The sequence below is a fragment of the Natator depressus genome, chromosome 2 (assembly GCF_965152275.1).
Source record: "Natator depressus isolate rNatDep1 chromosome 2, rNatDep2.hap1, whole genome shotgun sequence".
Classification (NCBI taxonomy): Eukaryota; Metazoa; Chordata; order Testudines; family Cheloniidae; genus Natator; species Natator depressus.
Genome location: NC_134235.1, coordinates 184,348,444 through 184,375,466, shown reverse-complemented (window position 1 = coordinate 184,375,466; position 27,023 = coordinate 184,348,444). Strand labels below are relative to the sequence as shown.

Sequence of the window (27,023 nt, the reverse complement as noted above, 5' to 3'; positions counted from 1 at the left end):
ACGCCCCAGTTCCTGGAGTCACAAATCTCAGCTTTCATTTAAAAAAATTATTTTTTGCCCTCATGGATGTGGAAGAAAGATTGAAAACATGAACTATAAAGGGTCAAAAGGCAAATCAAAAGAACCCAAAATGTATTTGTTTTTCAAAATCTGTCTTCATAATAATGAGATTCATTATCTTTTGGGGGCCTGACTTATGGTTTTTGAACACCCAAGGTTGTCAGTACTGTTCTAGCTTTCTCAAGAGGGATGCAGGGAAGTGTACAGTGCATGTAATTTCTTGTCTTAAAACTATCTGCTTTGATTTGCTAGCTGTTAAAACAGTGAAGGAATGTTGCACACTGTAATTTAAGTGGTGGTGTGGATTTAGGTATAATTTAATAGAAAAACATGAACACAGTGTGTGTGGGGGGGGAAAATAGCAAGTTCCTCAACTATTCATGGTTTGTGCACCTGCTTTGTGTGTGTCTGTTTTAGATTGTACATCAGGCCCGTGCCCCTTTGGAGATGTTCATCTTCAGCCATCAGGACTGCCTCGCCTTAACAGGACCTTCTTCTGGGATGTGAAAGCCAATAAGAAGGTTGGACTTGAACTGAAATTCTCTACACCATGGTTAAGGCAGATTGGGCCCACAGACACTTGTCCAGATTTAATCACATACAGTATCAGCAGCTGTATTGACACTACCACAGTCAGCATTGGAACCTTCTGCAGAAATGGCTCAGTGTCTCGGGTCAAGGTGCAGGGGGGAGTTGTCATGGCTTTAAAGCTCCCATGGAATTCAGATCTCACCACCTCTGGCTTTAACATAGCAAACAGATCTTCCATAAAAAGTAGGTACAGTATACTATTTACTTATTTATTTGCAGTTATAATTAGCTCCTGTAGCTTGCAAAAGGGTTTTTTAATCTTTGTATAGGTCTAATCATTAGTGCTTTCCTATTTTCTCTACATCCTCACACCTTAGTCCCATCTTATTAAAATACACTGAAATATTTCCAGTACACAGTCATGTTCCTTGCTTCAGTGATCCTTGCTATCAACTTTTAGTTTTGTAATTATTCTGCTTACTTCCCTCTCCCTTCTTGTAGTTATCCTATTTTTTAAAAAGGTTTTTAGATTGTCCTCTTACTTTCATGATTTTTAGTTCGATCTGTTCACCCAATTATGAAAAGTGACATGTTTCTATTTGTGAATCAAACCGTACTATCCAAACTCTTCTTAAATTGAGACGTTATAGGATTTTAAAAACTAACCAAAAGTATTTGCAAAAAAGTAAAAACATAATAACAACAAAGTGATGAGAATGGATGAAGACTGCTATTGAGTCTATTTTAACCGCTTCTTTCTTCATAACTTGCTGAACTCTTCAGGCTTACATTGCAGTTTAAAGAAACTGGAAGAAGGATGCTTGGAAGGCACATCAGCCTGCCTGCTCATGTTTGCATATGTATAATAGTCTGTTTCAGCCCATTCCATAATGTGAAACTTGTACGGTTGTATTTTTCATCTGTAGGAGCCATGGCAAAGGATGGAGCCCTCTGTGAATCACGCAAACAAATACTTTTTGGATGTGAGAAGTCCCCACCTTTTACCTGAATGCCTTAGTCAGCATTAGTTGTGGGTGGAAACTGCTTCAGACCCACAACATAGGTGCATCTACACAGGCAAAAATCAGATATGTAATTCATCACCTGTCCTGTACCACTAGTTTTAGCTGTTGAGTAGACAGGGTGTTGTCCTCCTTGCTGCTGCTGGTCAGCAATGAGTCCTGAATATATTAGTAGTTCTCCTGCATTTTGCTTTCTGCACTGATGCCTGGTTAGTCAGGGAGTTAGTTTTTAATTCACATGTCAGGCATGTTACAAGGCCGTCTATGGTTGAGATTTAGCTACTGCCTTACATATTTGAGACTTTTGTCTTGTCTGCTCTTTCTAGAGCTCTTTAAATCCTTGGACTCAAACCACTACACTTAAGTTCTCCAGTGATTTGAATGTCCTCTCACTTGTGATATTGTACATGAAATTCGGAGAGGCAGTGTAAGAAAACACAATTATACAAGTCTCACACTTTCTCATGTGGAGCCAAGACTGAAAGTTGGATCCTTCGCTCATGTGGTAGACGGGCCTGTGTTTTTGGAGCTGAACTCTAAGCCAACAACAAGAGCAGATTCTTTACCTTCTCTGTGGATCAACCATTAGAGGACGACATCACCACCTCAAATATATGCACTCTGTTTTCTTCTATAATTTAGCCTATTGCTGAGATATATATTAAAGGTTTTTTTATTTGAAGGTACGGTTTGTCCATTGCTATTGTACTGTACTGTAAATGTGAATATGTATCTTCTTTAATAGCAGCCTATTTTTTCCTGTAATAGGGTTGTGTGTTATTGAATCTACTTTTAAAGGAGAGACGTCAGCAACGCTAATGTCTGCCAACTACCCACTGGGATTCCCAGAAGATGAGCTCATGACATGGCAGTTTGTTGTTCCTTCTGACCTTAGAGCCAGTGTCATCTTCCGCAACTATAGCCTTTCCAACTGTGAAAGGAAAGAGGAAAGGGTGGAATATTACTTACCTGGATTATTCAGTAGCCCTGAGGTGTTTAAACTGAGTGACAAGCAACCTGCCAATATTGCTGGCAATTTCAACTTGTCCCTGCAGGGCTGCGACTATGATGATCAGAACCCCGGGATCCTCCGTCTGCTTTTTCAGATTGTAGTTCAACATCCTCAAAATGAAGAGAGTAAGTAGCCACTTGTCCATTATTTCCCTTTTTATGCTGATTATTTCATGTCAATGAAATACTGTCAATGTAAACTGGGCAAAAAGATCACATGAAAGTAGGCTTCCTGCTTTTGTTTATAAACATTGGGGTTGAGCTACACACACACACACACACACACACACACTGATTTTGGTAGAGAATACTATTTCTGACTGGCTGCTGTTGGAATCTTTGAAGTTTGGACGCAACATGAGTTTTTAAGCAAGTAAGTTGCTAAGCAACATTGAGAGATCTGTGGTACTGTGTTGGATGTCAGGGGGGTTTCATTACAGCAAGGTGAACAATATTCCCTAATCTGCTAGGAGGGGTAAAAGGTACTACAAATTTACACTGCATTTTTTAAAACAAAAGCAAATTAAGACACCACCCCCCTTCTGCTTCAACACATGTTCTGTGTTACAGGTACATTGAGTAACTGAAATCTTTCTTTTAAATTGTCTGTAATGTCATATCTTGCATTCTGTACACAGTAACTATGCAGGAGGTAGCTTGTCAGTAGTCAGTACATCCCCTCTCCTGGGACCTGATTCAGTTCTCACTGAAGTCAGTGGAAAGACTCCCATTTGCTTAACTGAACTGGTTAGTCCTGCAATGTGTTTCAGTACAGAAATCAAGGTCTTATTTAGACATTGTCGTGCAATTTTATTTTCCCTTATTTGAATCAAACACTTTCATAACTTGCTGCAGGGTTGGAAAGCCAAACACAGCAGCGCTGTGCTAGTACATGAGAGCTGGAGACTGGAACTCACTACAGCATAAACAAACCGACCAGTGTAACTGATCAAGCTCAATAAAATGAAAACCAATGGCAAGACCGTTGAAAAGTAAATTGGATATAAAATTATTTCACTTTTAATCCTAGATGTGGTATTAGTAATATAAATAAGGACTTTTTTACTATTCTGTGCAAGTTCTTGTACTGTGCCCATTATCATGATAATTACTCAGTAGGGTAATAAGCAAGATGACTTTTATCTGGATATTGTCCCTCTACTAGTAGGAGTATTTGAATGTGGAGGGCATTCTCCTATATCATGCCATTTGTCACTCAGACTAGGTTAGCCAGGTCATTTTGTATCTTCTACTCTCCAACTGTGATTGGAATAACACATCTAAAACAGAATAAGTTGTTTGACCAACTGTTGCTAAAATCTATGGGGTTGTGGGCCATACTTCTGGATATTAAACAGACTATTTTTAATTGTTTTAGTGGTCACTTTAAAGTCAATATAAAGAACTCCATTTAAAACACTGATAGAAATTTCTTATCACAGAGGAGCACATGGCCTTTTTCACAGTGAATGATTTTAGAGGGAAACCTGTCCTTGTCAGCAAGAGACTTTAACATCTTTGCAGAAATCTTTGCTCATTTTGGGAAGAAGTGCAATCAGTTTCTGAAACTCAAACACTTGAAGAGTTCCACTGTGATTTTCAAAAGTATTCTATGTTGGCTTAATTCTGCTTTCACTGGAGTCCTTGAATTCAGTGGAAGCATTGTTAGGCCAATATGAAGTGCTTTTAAAAATCCCAAATCCTGTTTTTATTGCACTGTATGCCTACTAATCTAAACTAACCTCACTAGAAAAAAAGTCCACTTAGTTACAGAGAATATGTTCAGATAACATTAAAGGTGTAAGTTTAAAAAAAAACAAACAGTAAGATGTGCAGTCCATACAACCTATAGGATGAACATCCAACATCTTGGAGACTACTATGATATTCAGACAATATAATGAACTGTGTTAAAGACAATTCCTGGTTTTTGTTTTTTTTTAATTTGCCTGATGCTTAGTATTCTTTGAATGGAATTTAAATTTTCTTTTCTTGTTTTATTGTGACTATACTTGTTTCTGAAAGTACCAGAGACATTAAAGGTCAGAGACTCTTGGATTAGGTGTCTTGACTGTTTTCTAGAGTACATTGACAGGGATTCTGTGGGTCTATCTATTTATGAATGAACAAGTGAATGCAAGATCTGTAGCTAACAAGGCTTATCAACATGCATGATTTCAGAACAGAGGAGGTGCCCTGACTGGATCATGATGGGTGGGGACGGGTGTATGTGTTTGGATTTGTTTTATTCTATTTGTCTCTAGATTAGTGGTTCCCAAACTTGTTCCACCGCTTGTGCAGGGAAAGCCCCTGGCGGGCCGGGCCGGTTTGTTTACCTGCTGCGTCCCGCCGTTTCCAGCAGCTCCCATTGGCCTGGAGCAGCGAACCGCGGCCACTGGGAGCCGCGATCGGCCAAACCTGTGGACGCGGCAGGTAAACAAACCGGCCCGGCCCATCAGGGGCTTTCCCTGCACAAGCGGCGGAACAAGTTTGGGTACCACTGGCCTAGATGGTTGGTGGCTCAATATTAGGCAAGGAAGAGTTTGAGAGATGGTATAACCATTCTGTTATCATCTGACTTTATACAAAGGACCTTTTCCTTTTCCTTGGATACAAGTGTGGAGTGTGCCCTATTGTGAATCCCAAATTAGGGCTATCACAGAAAACGTGATGGGGATATGGGGTGCCCCGTTCTACCTCTCAGTATAGATGAACTTCTTGTCTATCATGTTAGTGTTAGAGTCAGCACACCTTGTCTTTGCTGATGTCAACGTTGATGATTACAGTTCTGTTCATTCCCTCTGGGGCACCTGGCATTGGCCGCTGTCAGAAGACAGGATACTGGGCTAGATGGACCTTTGATCTGACCCAGTATGGCTGTTCTTATGTACTTATGTAGATGGCTGTTGGATTAGTTTAGGATCTCATGGTTTCCATGATAAGAATAGTACTGATCTGTTGGTTTGTGTCTCAATATACAGAGGTGGGCAAATTCTGGTTCTCCAAGTCCTAACTCAAAGGCAAATTGGAGGGAACTGTTGTCATGGCATTATTGCCTACTTCAGACAGAGGCCAGGTACATCATGGTGGTGTACCTACTGCATTGGCCTATTTAATTTCAGAATTCTGTGGGGTAGAACACAGACAGTGGGCCATTCTGTCAGGCCTTGTAGGACATCATAACTATCTTTTATACTTGACTATCAATAGGTCTTCTAAATTTTCTCTCCCTTTATGACATCCTCATGGGACATTTTGGTATGATGTATGTCTTTCAAAGCATGTGGGGAAACAGTTACCGCACCAATGGTGGGGAAACTGCATTTGGAATCTAACTGATTATAATAGAGAATTTCTGGAAGAGCCATGCAATAGAGAAGGCTTAGAAAACTTTCATGTTCTCCACCATCCATGAGGTTGTGGTGATTGTCCTCATTCAACACATGTGCTTGGTGATGTACAGAATGTAGCTCATACAATAAGATAAAATCCCTGCTCTGAGCAGCAGATCAGTGGAACTGTTACCAGTAGCAAGCAAGTTAGCTAATGTGGGATGCCTCTACTTAAAAATAAGGCCCATGTTTATTCACTGTGAAGAATTTTCCATCTACTTTATGGATAAGACTAATTGATTGGATATGATCTGCCTCCATGATAGGGCATACCTGTAGGTAGCACAAACAACATTTTTTTGAATGAGTTTATTGTGGAGGTATTTTGGGGCTTGGAGTGCTGCAGTTTATAACCTCCAAAAAGGATCCATGTCTCTTTCTTGCTTTTTAAAGAAAGCATGAGGTTTAGGGACCATTATTGGGAGAGATCAGTAACTCCCTAAGTAGTCAGTGCTAGGATTACTCAAGAGAGAAATTCTCACCCTTCCTAAAGAGCCCACTGTTTGTTTTTGGTGATTTTTCCAATTACATCCCTGTCTCTAACTTTCTGGTTTGGGGATGGTATCCAAAAGGTTGTGGGGAAAGGTGTGGAGGTCTTTCCTTAAATTGTGGCAATACGGATTTCAGACAGGATATCATATGGTTACTGTACTGTTCTTGTTTGGCTGATCTTACCTTTGTCCATTGCTAGGAGGTGTAGATGCTGATTCTTTTAATTCTATCAGCAGCCTTGAATCAGACTGGCCTCCCATAGAGGTTGTGTTGACTCATCTGTGAATCTTGATTGAGGTGAATGGAGGTGTGCTTGAATGGCTCGAACCTTTAGGAAGATGCCCGAGGTAACTATGGGCAGTTTTGCCAGCCTCTCTAGCGCAGAGGCGCCAACTTTCTAATAAGCCGGGGGTGCTCGACCCCTGCTCTGCCCCAGGACGTGCCCCCACTCCGTTCCTTCCCCCAAGACTCCACCCCCGCCCCACCTCTTCCCGCTCCTGCCCCACACCCAAGTGCACCCTGCCCTTGCTCTGCTCCCTCCCTCTCCCAGCGCCTCTAGCATGCTGCGGAACGGCTGATCGTGGCAGGCGGGATGCACTGGCAGGGAGGGGGAGGCGTTAATCAGTGGGGCCGCTGGTGGATGCTCAGCACCCACCATTTTTCCCTCATGGGTGCTCCAGTCCTGGAGCACCCACGGAGTCCTATGCTCTAGCGCAGGGTTCTTGTAGAGTTCTCTTGTCACCCAGACTGCTCTGTGTACCAGAGGCTGCTGTAGGAGACAGTGAAGTGGATTGGCTGTAGTGCTGTCAGCATGTTGATGACACTTTCTTGTTTGGTTTTTTTTTTTAAACTAGATCCAGGTTGTAGAGGGCCTCTGAGTACATACCACCTTGCCAACATAGGAGCGTGAATAAGAGCAAGGTGACATGAAGCTCAATCCAGGTGTTATATTAACTGGTCAGAGGAAACCAGTGGGAGATCTAGACATATAGATACCTATATATGTAGGAAGAAGAAGAAAAGGAGTACTTGTGGCACCTTAGAGACTAACCAATTTATTTGAGCATGAGCTTTCATGAGCTACAGCTCACTTCATCAGATGAAACCTATATATGTAGGAATGTCTGTGGGGGTTTTTTTGTTTTGTTTTATTTTTTTTAACTGAGCTGACAAGTTACTCTTAACCTACATTAACTTCAAAATCACAGGTTAATGTAAGCTGATACTTCTGGGTAAAGTGCAGCCCTGTGGAACCACTTGATAGAGGAAATGACTTGAAATACTGTTACATGTATTAAAAAGTAATAATCCTGTTATTGAAGACTAGATGGTGCAAGTAATAATGAGCTATAAAGTTATTTATCTCCAGGTGGTCTGGCTTCAGCTCCTGTTGGCAGAGATTGAAAAATTTACATATGACAGCTGTCAGGCTAAAATGAGTTGGTGAGTTAAGAACAATTGCTAGTGGATAGAAGTCCACTTTGCAAAACCATCACTGCAGCTGCTGCTAATTTAGCAGGCCATCTCTGCAGGGAGCAAAGATGTAATGGATTCACCCTAGAGGTGATCCATCTAGGTAGTGGTTATGACACACCAGCAGCGCCCATTTGTGGTTCATGGAATATGCTTTAACCTTTAATCTGGCTCCATTTGTGAGCAGCAAATTCCTCAAATCTTCAGAGGAAGTTCAGGTTTGACAAAGCATGTTTGCTTATATTTAATGTACAATGTGTCTTGAAACCCTAACTGAGTAAAAGCATTATTCAGTTAATCCATCTTTGTATCTTTTCTATTTTGGACAGAAACGTAGAACTTTAATGCATTATGTCCTGCAGACCAGATATTAACCTAAAAAACCTTGCAGGCTGTTATATTTTATAAAATGCAAATAATAAATCTCCTGGGTTTAAATAAGAACAGTGGTTTCTCTGGGGATTTTAATGGATTTCATGAGTAGTTTTATATAATTTTTTCCTTCAAAGGCTCCAAATACCTCTTATGCATCTATTGAAACTGTATTGGTTTTTTTTCCTCTGTAATGAGAAACTAATTAGAAGCACATTTAACTTCCAGATTAAAAAGAAAATTGATACCTGCATGATCTAAAGGCATCCCAAACACTTGGACAAGTTTTACTGCTGTCTGCAGTGCTTACAGTTGGGTGCCAGGGAAACATATACAGCTGTTCTCAATTAAAACAAATATCCTATCTGTGCTACCACATATAGCTGTTACAAATCATGGAGGAATCATGACCTGGTCGTTAGGGCACTGGACTGGGAGTTGAGAACTGGATTCTCTTCCTGTTGAGCCGTTGACTTACTGTGTGACCGTGGGCGTATCTCTATCTTTGTGCCTTAGTTTCCCATATATAAAATGGGGATAATGCTGCTCACCCACTTTTTGTAATGGCCCCATTTTTATGCACAATGGCTAAAATTTTCAGATTTTGCCTACATAATGTTGAGCACCAAAGTAAGCTGCCTGATTGTTAAGTACTAAATGCTCACAGCCACCTCACGTGGGTCTTGTGGTTGTGTAGTGCCTCTGAAAATGCAGGCCTGTCAGTCCATACTTGATATAGGTGCTCAGCTAGTATATGCACATCCTCAATACCTGCGTCACAGCCACTTATCCTTCTGGTTGAGGACAACCTTTGGAGTCTCAGTGGTACTACTCAATTGGCCAGAGGAATCACTTAACCGCAGTGCTTCTATCCCTTGAGGGGAGTTTAATTGATTGCTTTACTACTAAACCAGTCTAGTAGCTCATACCTTAAGGGAGCAGAACCTTACAAGCTTTCTGTGACTGAATAATAGCTTTTCAAAAACTAGACTGAACTGAACAAAGTAGTTTCTGTCTGTCAGGGCAAATGCAGCAAAAAGCCACATTTAACAGAATCCTCTTTCCCCTTTGATTTCCATTTAGAAAACATTGTGTGGGACCTCACAAACCAAGGCTCTTATCTTGCAATTAATGGAAGAGGCCCAAAAATAGGTGCAGTGGGACTAAGTCCAAGTCCTCTTCAGTTAAATATGCACACCTCCCTAGCTCTATCATTTACCATATATCATGATGCTTCCTGAGCAGTGGGAAAAAGCCTTTCTTTACTCCCGCTGGAGGCACACACAGACACATCCCTAGAGCATTCAGTTGATTGGCTTTCTGAAAAAGAACAATGTTCTCTGGGTTTAAAAACAAGCACAAGTCTCTTACAAACAGCCTATAGTCCCTGGCCTGGCCTACATGGGAGGAAGGGGGGCGGGAATCTATCTAAGTTATGCAACTTCAGCTACAAGAACAGGAGTACTTGTGGCACCTTAGAGACTAACAAATTTATTTGAGCATAAACTTTTGTGGGCTAAAACTCACTTCATCAGATGCATGCAGTGGAAAATATAGTAGGAATATTTTATATACACAGAGAACATGAAACAATGGGTGTTACCATACACGCTATAATGAGAGTGATCAGTTAAGGTGAGCTATTACCAGCAGGAGAGGGGGAAAAAAAAAACCTTCTGTAGTGATAATCAAGATGGGCCATTTCTAGCAGTTGACAAGAACGTGTGAGGAACAGTAGCGGGGAAAAATTGGGTTTTAGCCCAAGAAAGCTTGTGCTCAAATAAATTTGTTAGTCTCTAAGGTGCCACAAGCACTCCTGGTTTTTTTTGCGGATGCAGACTAACACGGCTGCTACTCTGAAACTTCACGAAGTGATGGACTTACCGTGGTGTCTTCACCGCGGTGAGTCGATGGCTGCCGCTCCCCCGTCGACTCCACCTGTGCCTCTCGTGGCAGTGGAGTACAGGAGTTGATGGGAGAGTGCTCGGGGGTCGATTTATCGTTTCTAGACTAGACGCGATAAATCGACCCCCACTGAATCGATCGCTGCCCGCTGATCCAGCGGGTAGTGTAGCCATACCCCCTGTGTGTGCCATAGACCTGCAAAGACTTAAATGGCCTGGTATCCTACCTACCTGAGAGACTGCTTAACTCCCAATGGCCCAGTAACACGACTACAGCCAGTAGGGCTGTTTGAGCAGGATTGCACTCTTTATAAAAGAGGGCGGGGACTATTGGCAGGGCATTCTCTGTGAGGGCCCAGGGACTCGGGAGCTTGCTCCCCATCCCCCAAAATAGCCCATATTTGATGACCAGGCATTCTGAAGAAATCTTGTGTGTGAAAGGGTTTTCAGAGAAGGATAAAGGTCTGTTGTGGGGGGAGACAGACCATTTTTCTGGATTTTTTCATGTTTGCCATCCGCTGGCTGAGGCAGATTGTTACCAACTTTTGATTATTGAAGGCTGCTAGTTGGTGTTGTCAGTGTATTTGTATTTATTGCAGCTGGCTGTAAATTTTCCAGTAGAACAGTTTTCTGTCAGAAACTGATTCTATAGAATCGAAATGTTCTGCGTGAACATGTCAATTCCATCCACACTTTTGATGGAAACCAGGCAGGCTGTACAGCTTACAGACTCCCCAGCTAGCCAGCTGCCCACTTAGAGGACTCCCCATGTTCTCTGCCTGGAGTTTGTTTTTTTAAAAAAAACTCCATTTTGGTTCTCTCGAAATAGAATTTTCTAAAATTTCTGTTCCATAGAAAAATTGACATTTCCAACTTGTTTCTGATTCAGAACGAAAAGACGTCAGAAATACCAATTTTTTCATGGAATGGAAATTCCAGTGCTCACAGAGCTCTAACATTGTGCTCAGTGGTTATTGTAAATTAAATTACAAATTAGTTGCTCACAGCTTTGGACATGTGTGCATTTTAAATGTCAGATCTAAAGAAATAAGTATTGGGGAGCCCTCTTTTAAACTATATGATCTCAATAAACTTTAACAGTTTTGCAAATATACCATATTTGGCAGTTTCCCCTCCTCTTTGGACTTTGTTGGCTGAGCTTAATTCTGAAGAGACTCCAGGCAACCAGACAACTTTGTTCACAGCTGAGCTGAAGCAACTTAAATTGTCTGATATGCTTGTAAATGGGGGGGTGAAGATAACCTTGCAATCGATGTAAATCTGAGAAATGAGAACTCTTCCATTTCAAATCACTAAGTGTGTGACCAGTAGAGCTGGTCAGAAAATGTAGAAAAGCTTTAGCAAACTGTTTTTGCAAAAGTTTCATTTCACTTTTTCAAAATTTCAAAACTACTATCAGTTCTAATAGCCATTAGTTCTCGGTTGTGGCTCAACATGAGCAGTACTTTTTGACCTATCTCTCTGTCTTTTCCTGAGTGCCCTTTCAGGAGACAGGCCTAGTGCCTGCACTCCTCTCAGGGTGAAATCCCATGATTCGCCCAATTTTCTGCCTGGCTTTTGAGACTACAGCACCGCTGTTTTCCAACCATGTTTCCTGACAGGCCCAGCTGATTTTTGGTTCCTGCAAAAAAATTCTCTTCAGGAGCCGTGATCAGTATAAAAATGCAGTGACTCCAATTAGCTTCTTGAAAACAAAGTACCATTTATCCATAGGAACATAGCATTCAGAGAAAAAGGCTAAAACAACAAAAGGCCTGCATGCATGACTCTCTTACCTAAAACTTAGCAATTCAATTTAGGCAGGCCCCACTTATTCTAAATTCACCACCCACCATTCCTCCACTTTTGGGGATCAGGGTTCCATCTGCATTCCTGCAGATTCTGCCTCTCTGGTCTCTCTCAGCTTTTGTACTGAGGCTTTCTTTTAAACTCTCCCAAACCATTTCATTTGCCCCATTTGGATTCCAGTCTCCCCTCGCCCAGTTACCAGCCACCATGTTGATCAGAGGGGGGTAAAACTTCAAAGGAATTGACACCTGTATTGTTTAAGTACAGGTGATTGGCTATCTGGACCCGTTGACTTTGATTCCTGCAATAATACAAAACCACCTGCCTGACTTAATCCCTAGATATCCTTTAACAAGCTGCATCTTAACCATCAAACAGAGGGTCACATAGTAGTCAGAAAAAAATGTACCACTATCTCCCAAGTTCTTCATTCTCAATTTTTGTTTTTTAAGGCTTAAAATAAAAACACACAAACCCAAAATGTTAACATCACAGAAAAGTACTTCAGTTCTTTGTGAAAGTAACATCAGAACAGTATTGCTGTAGTTTATGGTATGTAATATAGAGAAATGAAATTAATTAGCTACATAGTACCAGTACTCCATACTTACTCAGCAAGTTTCATCCACAGATCTCAAACCACTTTACATGGGTAAGAAAGCATTATCTCCATTTTACAGGTGGGGAAACTGAGGCACAAAAAGGTGACTTTACTTGCTCAAGGTCACACAACAAGTCTGACAGAGCTGGCAGTAGAACCCAGAATTTCTGATTCAGTCTGGTGCCCTATCCACTGGTCTGTTATGACCATTTTATAGCACCTGCTGTGAATACTATAGTTGTGACCTAAAGAATTTTCTATAGCAAGCTCCTTATATTCTTGCACAGCCTTTTCAGAAGGGACTAGCATACATGAAAATATGTGGGCAAAATTTTTTTTGGCAAATAGTAAATTTGCTAAAAAATGCACTTTGGAGGGGCATCAAAACTATTCACAAATTCATATCAAAGTCAGCTGAAAGTTTCATCCAAAAAGAAAAATCTTTTGGAAATATTGAAACATTTGACACTTTCAGAATGAACCGTATTGACATTTCCAAAATGAAATGTTTCAAAACGACATTTCTTTTTCTTTGGGTTGAACGTGGTTTTTTTTGTTTTTTTTCTGTTTTGCGTTTTGGTGACTGAAACTGGAAAGATTCGGTTTCATTTCAAAATGATCTGGATTTTTTTTTTCCCAGAACCAAAACAAAGTATCAGCTGTTTTCTCAGCTCTGCATATGATGTGGAATGGGACTTTGTTATAACAGGCTAACTCCTAACCCAAAAACAGTTATTTGTATTGATTCCAATAGTGTAAAAAGTAAATAATGCTTTCCTAGCTAATGTAAAGATAAGTCCAACATCTGATTTTTGGAGAAGAGAGGAATGGGATGAGGTTTCAGTTCACCACATTTCTTTAATTGCTGTGTTGATCTAATTCTTTTTTTTTCTTCATTTCAGATGCAACATACTTGATTGACTTAATCAAAGAGAGGGACATAAGTATAACCATACAGCCAAAATCACGACACAGTGGGCATCCTTTGCAGTTTGAGCCGGAATGTTTGATATGTAAAGATCCTAGAACCTGTGAACGTAATGTAACTTTAACATCAGGCACCATTTATAGGATTTTCTTCCTGTGTTATGATTTGGAGAATCTGAGGATCACAGCTGAAAAAACCATAGGTATGACAATAGCCTTGAATGTTGTTACCTATAGAAGGGTTCTACATGTTCTCATTTCCACAGTATTCTACTGAAGGTTCAGGCTTGTAAATCCTGTCTTTCATTTGTGCTTAAGTGTAGTTGGCTTGCAGACAGGTGCTGAACAAATAGGTGGTGGGTACAGTAAGTCAGTAAATAAACACAAACTGGTTTAGGATGTAGGAATTTGGTGACAGACAAGAACAGCATAGCTAGTCCCTGGAAAAATTCAATCCTAGCACATGGAAGACAAGCAAGTGAGAAGGAAACTTCTTGCTTAGTACTGGAACCTGTCTTAGGGCAGGGTGTTAGCAAAGCTCTCCTTCAAACATGGGGCAGGTGGCATCCATGCTTCTTATACCAGATGTCTACACAATTCCATGGAAAATCCCATGAAGTGTGTAGACAAATGGTGATGGGAAGATAATATCCTGTGTGCTGACCAAGAGCCATCAGGCAAACTCTGTGCATTGGTATTTCTCAGTTTCCGTTAATGTCCTGTAAGAGTCAGGAGAAACACACTCATTTTATTAATGGTTACTATGGAAAATATGGTGGGAAAGGTGAGTATATGGATGTACTCTATAGTGCATCCCCACAGGACCAGAGCTAATAGGGAATTTGAGTTATTTCCATCTTTCAGCACATATATCCCCAATAACACACAATGGAACTCTGCTGTTTTGTGTTTGTACAGACCTAAGCACTCTAGCACATAGCAAAATCTCATTTTAATAGCTCTGCTCAATGTGAAAAGTATAGCAATAATCTGTGTCTCTATGACTGCAGCCTGTTGGGATCTCAAAAGATGCCAAAAGAAGATCTATGACCTCACTGTGCCCAGGGCTATTTCCCAGCTCCCAGTTCGGCTGGATAAGTTTATTTGGAAGCTATTGGCTCCAGAAGAGATCAATGTGGAAATAATGTCTCCATCCTTGAAGCTACAGCAACATATCCAAGAGCAGAGGTGCAATACAAGTTACAGCTATGGCATTGTCAGCACCACCAAGGGAAAGGAGTTAAACCTTGGTATATTCTGTCCTGGTGGATCCATTGAAAAGATTCAGATGAGAGACAATATCACCATATCCCTAAAAACATTTGGCAGAGGATTCCTCAATGACTCTCTTAATCAGGATCTGAAAATGACTTTTGTGCCATTTATTAAAGGTAAGGTGGAGGTCTGTTCCCTCAATCCATTCCCCAACTCCTTCAGTATATCCATTAACAAATAAGTGTTGTACGTCCGATAATAAAATAACAGGAGTTAAATTTCTTACCGTCCAATTCCAATATCATTACTTGAGCAAAGCTTCCTTTGAATCAATGGAAGTTTTGCCTCTGTAAGAAGGGAATAAAAACTTCAGACTTGGAGTTGTAGGTGGGTAGTTATGATGGAAATCCTGCAGGTAAACCGTGTTATAACTGTATTACACAAAAATGGTGATAAGTGACGTGTTACTACTAATAAGATATTGTGGTTTTTTTCTGTATGAATCACTAGTCACCATTGTAAGTGATGTGTTTTATTTTAGAAAAGAGTGGCTAAGTAATGTATTTAAAGAGAAAGTTAAGAGCAGTGGCAATACTATGTATACAATCTATCTCTTCCTGTACTACAGAGGAATGTATCTTCACTGTGATCCCAGACCCAAAAGCGCAAGTTTACCTACAAACCCCTAACTGGCTCGAGGGTTTGCCTCCTTATGTCTCCGTGTCCTGGAACATCACAGTCCCCAGTAAGCAAGTTGCTCGCTTAGCATTCTTGAAGGAGCGGATGGACATTGCTTGTGAAACGGGGCGCGCCTATGTCAACATACAGGAACAGAAACCAAAGGCTGAAGAAACTGTGCGCCGTGAAGATGAGCTGCTTCCTGAGCCCCTGCATATGTACCACCACTTCTGGGTAAACATCTCTAACTGTAAACCAGTGAATAAGAAACAGCTGAGCCTGCAGTTCTGGGTGACATTTGTCCCGCAAAAGACAGGTGAGTTGCTGCTGTCTTTCTGTACTGAGGGAGGATCATGCTCTGTAGTATGGATGCTCTGGTGTTTTCTGTCCACAGCTGTAGATGTACTTGTAGACTATTTGCTTCATCAATTTGTTGAACACAGAGATGCTTCTCAGCAGCTTTACAAAACTGCAGCTTTTTCTACGGTTTGTGGAATACAGCATCAGATGCCTAAACTCTGTCAGGATCCTCTTTCTTTTTTGGATGTATTCTCTTGGGAAACAGTCAAAACAAGTAGAAAGTGTAAAAATGCGGAAGAGATTGAAGTAGCAGAATTGTGAGAGATGATTCTGAACTTAGTTGAAACAGGGAATGTAAAACTTGATGTGTAAATTCCAAGATACTTAAAGATACAATCTGTATTTCAGACACCATATTAGAGAGCATTTAGGAATATACATATATTAATGATTAGATGTTTTCAATTTCACTATCAGTCTTGTTTTTCAGTTTCCTCTTTGCTATATTTAGCTTAAAAGTAAGTAAGGGAAAGATGTTCTCTTCTTAATGGAAGATGGACAAAAGAGCTGCAGCCTCCTGTGGGATTAGACTCCAAGTCTGAACGTTGGTATTTGGATGTGCTAATTTCAATGGGGCTGCACACAGGTCCTCACTATCGGACCTAAGAGATTATGACCGAAAGCAAATAATCCACTGTACAATCATAAAAAAAATTCAAATAAAATTACGGACAATACCTAGAATCAGTTCCCTGAATCATAGAGCTTTTTATTAAGTCAGCCTTTGCTACCTAAATTTGGTAACCATTTTAAGCACTGGGAGAAGGCTGAAATAATACTGAAATCATGAAGTCGCAGTATGTATTTAATAACTGAAAAACAAAACAACACACACAGTTAAGATTGGCAAATGAAAAAAAACCAAACCCCACAGACTGACACATGGGTAAGGACTTCTTAAAATCTCATTGTATCCTTTCCTCCAGCTGTCTTTCCTCTTTGTAAGATGTCTAGTTAGGCACAAATCCAGCAATCTGATCTGGTCAGGACCAGTGGATCCTTACAGTCACATGGATCTGATTGCAGAAGTGGGGCCTTAATCTGTATGTTACTTGGTATAGAAACTTAACTTGTGTGTCTGTAAAAGACCTGGCATGCTTTGGCACTGTGTAAATAATGAAGGTTTCTCTTAAATGCACATTGTGTGTGTCTGCCTGCCTTCTTTTTAACAAGCATGAATGAGAAAATCTGGCACAGAATTATCTCTGGAATGGCTACTAATATTACTCCTAATTAGTATTAATCATAAAATCCCTGCACTTTGACATACCTGAACTTCAAAAATCTTTGAGAGCCAGAGACATGTACTTTAAAAGATTTTTTTCCCCCTTCTCAAGGTTCCTTCCCCACTCTGAACTCTAGGGTACAGATGTGGGGACCTGCATGAAAGACCCCCTAAACTTATTCTTACCAGCTTAGGTTAAAAACTTCCCCAAGGTACAAACTTTGCCTTGTCCTTGAACAGTATGCTGCCACCACCAAGCGTTTTAAACAAAGAACAGGGAAAGAGACCACTTGGAGACGTCTTTCCCCCCTTAAATATCCCCCCAAGCCCTATACCCCCTTTCCTGGGGAAGGCTTGATGATAATCCTCACCAATTGGTACAGGTGAACACAGACCCAAACCCTTGGATCTTAAGAACAATGGAAAATCAATCAGGTTCTTAAAAGAAGAATTTTAATTAAAGAAAGGGTAAAAGAATCACCTCTGTAAAATCAGGATGGTAAATACCTTACAGGGTAATCAGATTCAAAACATAGAGAATCCCTCTAGGCAAAACCTTTAAGTTACAAAAAGACACAAAAACAGGAATATACATTCCCTCTGGCACAGTTTATTTTACAAGCCATTAAACAAAAGAAAATCTAACGCATTTTCTAGCTAGCTTACTTACTAACTTTACAGGAGATGTAAGGCTTATATTCCTGATCTGTTCCTGACAAAAGCATCACACAGATAGACAGAACCCTTTGTTCCCCCTCCCCTCCAGATCTGAAAGTATCTTGTCCCCTCATTGGTCATTTTGGGTCAGGTGTCAGCGAGGTTACCTTAGCTGCTTAACCCTTTACAGGTGAAAAAGTTTTGCCTCTGGCCAGGCGGGATTTTATAGCACTGTATACAGAAAGGTGGTTACCCTTCCCTTCATATTTATGACACCCCTAGACATCAATAATTGTCTAGATCTAGTGTTTTGTTCTTAATGCCCTAATTCTTCCCAGTCCATCCACATAGATTAAAATTTGCTTATGAATTTGGAGGACCTTCCTTGCTCAGACAGAATCTAGAAACAAAGTATGTGATTGACTTCTGTCTCTGATATTTCATACAATGAAGATCATTAGCACTTACACAGTACTTTTAATCTTCAAATCACTTTACCAACATTAACTAATCATTGCAATAGTGCTGTGAGGTAGGTAATAACTATTTAATTACTCTCATTTTTAAGGATGGAGAAACTCAGGCAGAGAGACTGGGTGTTATGCCCAAAGCTGCAGAAAGAATCTTTCAGCTAGGATTAGAACTCAGGAAATCCTGGTGTCCTGCCCTCTCCTCAGACTAGACCACACTTTTTTCTGATTAGTATTATTCCTTGAAATCAGAATATCAATATCATCATCCTCATCGTAATATACTGTGCCTTCCATTTTCAAAGCTCTGCTGCAAACTCTGGTATCTATCATGTACGGGTCAGCACCAATGGTAGCAAATTTGTGGGTCATATCCATTTACCTATATTGTTGTACACTGTAATGCCATACATCTACCAGAGGCTTTGTGTGTGTGTGTGTGTGGGTGTGTGTGGAGAGAGACAGGAACTAATTGCTAGGAAATCAGGTTTGTAAGGGAGGATCTTTCTAAATGAAAGACACACCAAGTACTGTAAAAATACTACTCTCTCAGCTGGAAATGAGGTCTGCGGTATGTAATAAATCTTTGATTACTCATGTCTGGGAGCTCACATAAGGAAGAACTTCTTAGATGAGTAAAATTGTATGATCAGGTCACTTACAGCGCCGCAGCTGTGCCACTGTAGCGCGTAGTGAAGACGCTACCTACGCCGAAGGGAGGGCTTCTCCTGTCGGTGTGGGTATTTCACCTCCCCAAGAGGTGGTAGTTATACCGACCTAACTCCCAATGTAGACAGTGCTATGTCAACAGGAGAGCTTCTCCTGTTAACATAGCACTGTGTATACATCGGGAGTTAGGTTGGTATAACTACATTGCTCAAGGGTGTGAATTTTCCATACTTCTGAGCGACAGTTCTACTGACATACGTTGGGAGTGTATACCAAGCCTAGGTCTGTGACCTTGGGAATTAAAATTTCACTAGACCTTTGTATGCCTTCTGGGTATGTTTATTTAAAAAAAGAAATCCTTAAATACCATGTAGAAAAACAAATGTAGTGGGCTTTTTTTAAGCTACTCTCCACATTAATGAACAGGTAATGTTCTGTACTGAAAGGCAGGTTTATAGAGACTCCAGAGTCTGGGACTTGCTTTCAGAGTGTAAAATAGTTAAAGCATTACCTTTGACTATGTATACCTATATAAAAACAAAATTAAATCCTGCTATCCTATGGTCTGCTTGCCAACTGTCAATTCTGTGGTAGCTGATAAAAAGGTGCCGTTGAATTTTCAGTCATCTGGCAAACTGAGATCAATAATGACTCTTCCTATGCTCCTCCAGATTGAAGCCCACACTGTGTACGAAGGCACATTCTCTGACACGCTTGCTTCTAAGACTATGTCTACACTGGCAATTGAACGACAAAACTTTTGTCTTTGAGGTGTTAACCCCTCCTTCCCCAAAAAGACACAAGTTTTGCTGCGACAAGTGCCAGTGTGAACAGCGCATTGTTGGCAGGAGAACCGACAAACCGCGGCTACACTGTGCGACTTCTAGGGGCACGGCTGTGGCGGCACAGCCATGTCGCTAAAAGCTGTATAATATAGACATAGCCTAAGAAGTGCCTCTCCACTGAGATTCATTCAGTGGCAGGATTAGGATTAGGGAGTTCCTTGCTCCAACTCGTGTCCGATCTACAAGAACTTCCCGCCTGTCAGGATAAAGTGTAGTGCACTTTATTCTTCAGCTTCAAGGCCCCAATCATGCAAAACCCTTATGTCTGCAAGTAGTCCCGTTCAGCTCAATGGAAGTACTTGCATTTACAGCTGTGAGGCCTAGAGCAAGAGTTGGCAATGAAGATTAGAACAGATTACATCACCTTCTACTGAACCTCTAATTCTTTTCCTCTTTAGTTCACACTTCATTGCCTTTAAACTTATTTCTTTAAATGTGTGTTTTCTTTCTTAAACTTTTTTTTTTTTTTTTGCTTTAATTCAGTCAAACTTCTATAGCTCCATTCCTATAAATTCCTGCACCCTGGGTACATTGACCTGCTTGATTGATTGATTTTGTGAGGCTTTCATTTATGGCACCTTAAAGATCTGTCGGGTGGCTTTTTGTTTGTTGGTTACTTACATCTTTAAATAGGTTGAAGGAGAGTTAATGAAACGATCGTGCTATTTCACTCCTTTGCTGTTGGAGCCTTTTCCCTTCCTCTTCACACATGTGTTTAATCAGTCAATCAGATGTAAGTAAGTGAGATGTAGGAGGTAAGTGTAGAGGCACAAGAACTGGCTGAGTCTCTGTGCAGACCTGGTATGTTAAGCAGCAATGATGCAAGTCAAGTATGGCAGCTAGATTTCAATAGGTTAACTGTGGTTGCATATTGCTGAATGACTTTATTTCTCTTCCTTGTATCTTTTTTTTTTTATAGATCTGACAGTGATAATTGCTGTGGTAGTTGGTGTGGCTGGAGCGCTCTCAATTATCGGAATCGTCATATGCTGCACTAGGAAGAGGTATGTTTGTTACTCAAGATGCTGATTTAGGCAGATTAAGAAGCAGTTTTGCCAGGGGGTACCATTCCTCTTATTTAACATATTGGATAGGTGGTCCTTGAAGAAAGGTCTGGAGTGTGCAGTGGAAGGTGTAGGATAGACAGGCACAACGGGTTGCAACTAAAAAGCTTAAGATTCTTGCAACAATATTGTAGATCACTTTACTAATGCACTTTGTACTACCATAGACTTCTGATGTTTGTTTGAATGTGTTAAGGTAGATATCTCCTGAACTTTATTAAAGGTATGTTTCCAAGTTAATTTGGCTGCTTTCCCTGAAAGCAGTATACAGTCACTATTCAGTCAAATGTCCCCTTCCCTTTACCGATATCTCATAAAACAAGTCAGTTTATGCATCAATGCGTTGCGCAGCATTTAGTCAGGAGCAGATTTGATTTCCTAATTCTGGGTGATTTAAGGAAGTCACATTACGATGAGTCAGTAATGTTTCTCATGGTTATAGGTAGCTACTGTCTACAGATGATACAAACTGAAAACCTCTTTCGTACATACTTGCAAGAGAGTGGGATAGAAAAAGGCCAAAATCAATCAGATCCATCCAGCTTCTAGCACTAGAGGATTCTCTCTTGGTTTTCGTGGCCTGGGAGGAGTAGTTTAATTAAAGTTGAGCCCTGAAAGAAGGAACCCAATCCTGCAAATACTCATAACTTTACTCGGATGAAGCTAATGGGGATACTTGTGCACATTAAGTGTTTCCAGGATTTGGGTCCTCATTTGTAAACTGTAATGAAGATGTTCTTGGGGTGGTAACTAGAGCTCTGCAAAATCATCTCCCTTGAAACAAGCTAGACGATTGTAGGACTTTTCACTAGCTTGGGTGTAAAAAATTGGGGCACTTGGTCCTAGGGCAATGTTTCTAACTGTAAACTCCTTTACTACTTGCGAACAAGCTCCTCTGCCCTGCAGAGAAAATACTTGAGGCATAGACTTGATGGAAATATAATTAAATATAAAAATAAATTGGATGTTGCCTTACAGAGTTTGAATACACAAGTAACATATGGATTTACAGTGGTTGTCACTTGTTAATTTTTGTTTTATAACAGGAAGAAGGAAAGCCAGAATCCTGAAGTGGGTACATACAATGTCAACATCAATACCCAGATGCCTGGAAGACGGGGCTTATTCAAAAAGAGGAGGCAGGAAAATGACTCCCATGTCTATGCAGTCATTGATGATGCCATGGTGTATGGAGATTTGCTGAAGGAATCCAATGGATCAGTCAATCCAGAGGTAGATGTGTACCGGCCTTTTGATGGGCCTGTGGGTGACACGCCACCTACTCCACCTCCCATCTCTTTCAAGAGAGATACTCAAATATCAAACTCTGAGGAACTCCCCTTCGGCACAGAGAGGGACAGTGAACCATACACTTTTGCACATCACAAACCAGAGGAGACCAGGAGCAACGGAGACACAAGTGTGAACAGTACTGGAGATGTGGGCATGTCCTTGTTGGAAAGTAAGGAACAAGAAGGCTTGGTGGAATAACTTATGCCAAAGGGATGACTTTGGTTTGGAAATGAGGGTGACACTGTGAGGAAAAGTGCTCTCATATGCTGTAGAAAAATCAGAAAAGGAGATTTATTGTTTTAAGCGTGGATAGACATGGGTTGTTTTAACCTCAACTGCTGATGGTTTTCAAATTTTAGAATGAACCTTTTAGGAAACCTATCAACAGTTCATGTACCATCCATGAATGCAAGTACTTCTCTTTTGGAAATGGAAGCAAAGATTTGCTTCCTCTTCTATCATAAAGCCAGAGGGAAAATGGATTTTTAAAAGCTCAGGAACTGAACAGAACTGGGACAATATTTGCCCAACAGTTTCTCTCTTCCAAGTAATTCCTCCTTTTCCTGAAGATTGCTGGGTGTTGATTGAAGATGTATCCCACACCACTGACTCAGGGCAGCTCTGAAATCTATGGAATGTTCTTACTAGAAGCTGGATTTCTTCCCGAAAGTCGGAGCATAGGAAGTGGTATTGTATGCCAGTTCTTCTCCCTGCATCTTCTAGTTTAGCAGCAAGCATAATACTCTTGTGTATTTGTTTAAAAAAAATTATCATTTTTGAGAGCTTAAAAAAAACTTGCACTCCCGCTCTGATGGCTGTAGGGTTCAGGTCTGTCTTATTCCACTATGCTTTCTTGTTCCAGTAATGACAGAAGGTGCTCTAAAGAAATAATAATGGCATCCCATCTGCTACTAATGCTTTGCACTTGACCTGAAAGAGAGATTTGTTTATTGAAGGAAGACAAGTATTAAAGTGGAAAAATGTGTTCCATTTCCAACATGCAATTACTCTGTCAGACCTCTGTGCAAAATGTATGAATTAATCCACAAAGCAGGCCTAGGTATTTACTGGAGTTTTAATGTTGGTTTTAATGTTGGATTATCCTGCCTGAATAATGCAGGAGCACAAGTCTTGTGGGCATTTCCACAGAAATGGTCAGAGGCCTAGCCACTCGTGTGTACAAGTGCCTAATTTGTGTATATGTACAATCATGATGATTACGTGCACACTTTTGCATATGGCACTAGAGCGGACTACTTGGAGATCTGGCTCTGCTTGTCACACTATGAATGATCTCTTGCATAACAATATTTGAAGGGACTTGTAGAAGAAACCATATAAACTTATGCACAGTAACTGGAGACTTCAAGCAACTGTAACCGTCTATGTCTGAATTCCTGGCCCAACTGAAGTTAATGCGGATTTTTCTGTTGACATCAACAGGTCAAGGATTTTCACTTTCTGTGCTAAATATTTTATTATAACTCTCCTTAATAAAATAACAATACCATTCTCCTTGAATCAATATCCATTTCATACTTATGTTGCATCTGAAGCAGTTTTATCATAGAATTTCTGTTAGCATATTGTGAGATCCCTGTCATCTGAGAGTACTTTTAATTGTGTCTTAGGGAGATTAAGTGGTTATATGTTGCACTTGAGTGGAGAAATGTGTATTCTTATATCCATCTCCTCTTTGTTGTTGGGATCACATATGCCAAGGTACATTTAAATGCCATGTGAGAACTTAAATTATGCTATTCTGCCTTGTTTCCTGCAATAACTATAGTTATTTTTCTCAGGCAAATAACTTCTATAATATATTTTTCTTGGGCCAATTCAATTCTGTCTCCAACTGGTCAATGTTATTTAATTTCCATCTTTTTTTGGAAAGGATTGGGGGGGCTCTGTAGAAATATTCAAAACCCCCTGTTATCCATCTGTGTTAATCTTTGCAATTTATTAGGCAAGAGACTTTAGTTCTTATTCTGGCTAACAAACTGCAAAGCGTATGACATAGGCCAAACTTTCTCTAATCCCATCTCTTGATTTTGAGGGAAGAATGTGAAGGTCGAGTTATCCAACTCTTCTGGTGTCTGTATGGTTTTTATTAGGTATAGTTTAACTTTTTGGTTGGTACGAAATCAAAGTTACAATGTGTTTATCATGGTTTGCAATTCTCTCTTTGCCAAGTTCGGACTTCACTGCATTTCCTTTGCTGCATTAAGTATAGGAATTGAAACATTGGCTCAAGTTTCATTTTTGTTAGGAGAAATCGCAGTTTTAAAAAAAATATTGCAATAAATAGAACTAAACTGTGAGCACAAACTGGAGTAGTTACCAGGGCAATTTCATCCCTTTTATGTTTCTTCTTTCTTTCTTTTGTAAATTGGGTTTTGAAGTAGCTACAGTGGTGCTAAATGAGAGCTTCAGAATCTTTTCTCCTGAGCAAGCTGGAATGATCACTTGGGCAGTTCAGAACTTAAAGGACCTCTGCAATTCTGCTACCCTATGGCATTAGCGCTATTCACATGAACCATACAGGAGTGATCAAGGAAATCTGGTAGGGATTTGACATTTTCATGTATGCCAAAACTGCACTTAAGTTACATGAAACCAATAGTTCTCCTGTAAGATGATTTCGGGGTTAAGTTTACTTTCCCAGGGAGAGGGGAGGAAGAATTCTATCAACTAGCATATAAAGATTCAATCCTGCAGACCTTATGCTGGTAAAACTCCCATTGACTTTAATGAGGGTCTTGTCTATTCAAGGAATGCAGGATCAGCCTTGTGTATTTTTTGTATCTGACAGCTTATAGTAAAAAGAATCCCAGGCAACAAGAATGTATTTCTGTAGAACAAAGTTTACGATGATAATAACTTATTCACTGAATGTATATATCTATTTTGTTTTACAGCTGTGGTGGTATACTGTTAATTTCCTTTTTAAGAAAGAAATGTGTTTTAGATACGTATTTTCATATTTTAGGTGTTTCTTTTGTAACATGTTTGTATGCAACAGAATAAATCCAACAGAGCCTTACTAAGATCATAATGTTTGTAATTATTTAAGCCAAATTGACACAGGCATTGGGTTCCAGTGTAATCATTTCTGGGGGGGAATAGCGCAAAAGTATACCTCGCTGCAAGCATCTGATCCCAAACAGAGCCTTATTACAAGGTATGACATTTGTCGTTTTGATTACAATAAATTGTATGGAGTCTGTGTATCCATAGCCGCTTTCTTGTTTTAATGGTAAGTGCATTTTGTGCTTATTAAACAGCCTGCTTGAAATCCCTGGAGACTGAAGTGTTTGGTTTTATCGGTAGAATAACTACAGAGTAGACATTGGCAATTCAAGCTTTCCCCACCTCACCTTCACAATTGGCCTTAACCATGACCTAGTCAGATCACCTCTAGTGATGAGAAGGAAGTTGAGCTGACATGTCCAGTCAGTCCTTAACCCCTCTGAGATTGCAAATTATTATTATTCATTTATTTATTTAGAATGCAGACACTTGTCCACTAGGAACTGGACGGAGATTGCTTCATCTCACATGAGCCACCAAACAGTTTCTGTGCAGTAATGACATCTGGTCTCTACTTATCTGTGCCAGATTTGAGATCTTAAACTTCCTGAATCCTGTTAACCGTTAATTCTGTTATTTAGTCCCCTGAGATAGTTATGTGGCTCTGAGCCTAGATCCAGCTTTCTTTTAGACCAGTGGCTCTCAACCTTTCCAGACTACTGTACCCCTTTCAGGAGTCTGGTTTGTCTTGTGTACCCCAAGTTTCACCTCACTTAAAAACTACTTGCTTACAAAATCAAGTCCTAAAAATACAAGTGTGTCAGCACTCTATTACTGAAAAATTGCTACTTTCTCATGTTTACCATATAATTACAAAATAAATCAATTGGAATATAAATATTGTACTTACATTTCAATGTATAGTGTGTATAGAGATGTATAAAAAAGTTATTGTATGAAATTTTAATTTGTACTGACTTCGCTAGTACTTTTTATGTAGCCTGTTGTGAAATTAGGCAAATATCTAGATGAGTTGATGTACCCCTGGTTGAGAACTACTGTTTTAGAGAGTACAGCTAAGCAGAAGCATCTGTCTCTAAGAGCAGAGGACCTCGAATGTAGCGAAGTGAAGCCTCACCAGCACAGCACCTCCTGCTGGTCATCTGAGAATTAGCTCTTTTCCAGGTATAGAGTGCCCTCTGCAGGCCGGTGTCTTGCCTGCCGCGGGCACCATGTCCCTCCCAGACCCCGGTGCCCTTTACCTTGGGGTTCTGCTCCAGCAGTGCCCCCATGCTCTGGGTCTCCCCTCCCAGGGGAACCCCCAACCCTTTAAACCCACCTTGCCTCAGTGGCTACTGCCAGTCATCATCTAGCCAAAGGGCCAGACTGTAGTTTGTTATGGCCACTCATCAGTGGCACAGGGTTAGGACCAGCTGCCTCAGCCTATTCCCAAGCTGCACCTCTGTAGCCCCTGTACCTTTTGTAGGCCTTCACCAAGGCCTGCAGCCTGGGGGTTTACCAGGCTGGAGCTCCCCAGCTCCTTTTGCCTTTCCCCAGCACTGCTCTGCTTCAGGTACCTTGCTCTCAGGCAGCTAGCCCTTCCCACTCCAGTGCTAGAGTGAGACTCCTTCAGCTCCTGACCCCCAGTCCTCTTACAGATGTAAGGGGACTGTTGCCCCCTTACTAACATTCAGTGGGGGTGTTTTAGTTTCTAGCTCCCAGTACTAAAAAGGGGGAAGGGTCGATGGGGAATCAGGACCCTGAGACTGACAGCCCCAGGAACAATGGGGAGAAGCCAGTGCTCCAGGTCAGCCTGAATGACAGGGCAGGCAGGCTAATCAGGGAGTCAGGAGGCCAGGGGGATCCCATCCTCCGTGTGAGCTGGATTTGCCTGGGTCAGATGGAGTGGAGCCAAGCTAAGGA

The 27,023-nt window shown here is 40.7% G+C and overlaps 1 protein-coding gene across 1 annotated transcript in view; it reads left to right on the top strand.

Annotated features, from left to right (window-relative positions):
- CDCP1 (CUB domain containing protein 1) overlaps positions 1–25,366 on the top strand; it is a 54,558-nt gene extending 29,192 nt beyond the window's left edge. Inside the window, exons 3-9 of the mRNA XM_074945519.1 lie at positions 478–834; positions 2,382–2,750; positions 13,570–13,797; positions 14,605–14,985; positions 15,438–15,803; positions 20,633–20,717; positions 21,824–25,366. Coding sequence (XP_074801620.1) covers positions 478–834; positions 2,382–2,750; positions 13,570–13,797; positions 14,605–14,985; positions 15,438–15,803; positions 20,633–20,717; positions 21,824–22,268 — 2,231 coding nt within the window. The 3' untranslated portion in view covers positions 22,269–25,366. The remainder of the gene's footprint in view (positions 1–477; positions 835–2,381; positions 2,751–13,569; positions 13,798–14,604; positions 14,986–15,437; positions 15,804–20,632; positions 20,718–21,823) is intronic.
- Positions 25,367–27,023: the final 1,657 nt, after the last annotated feature.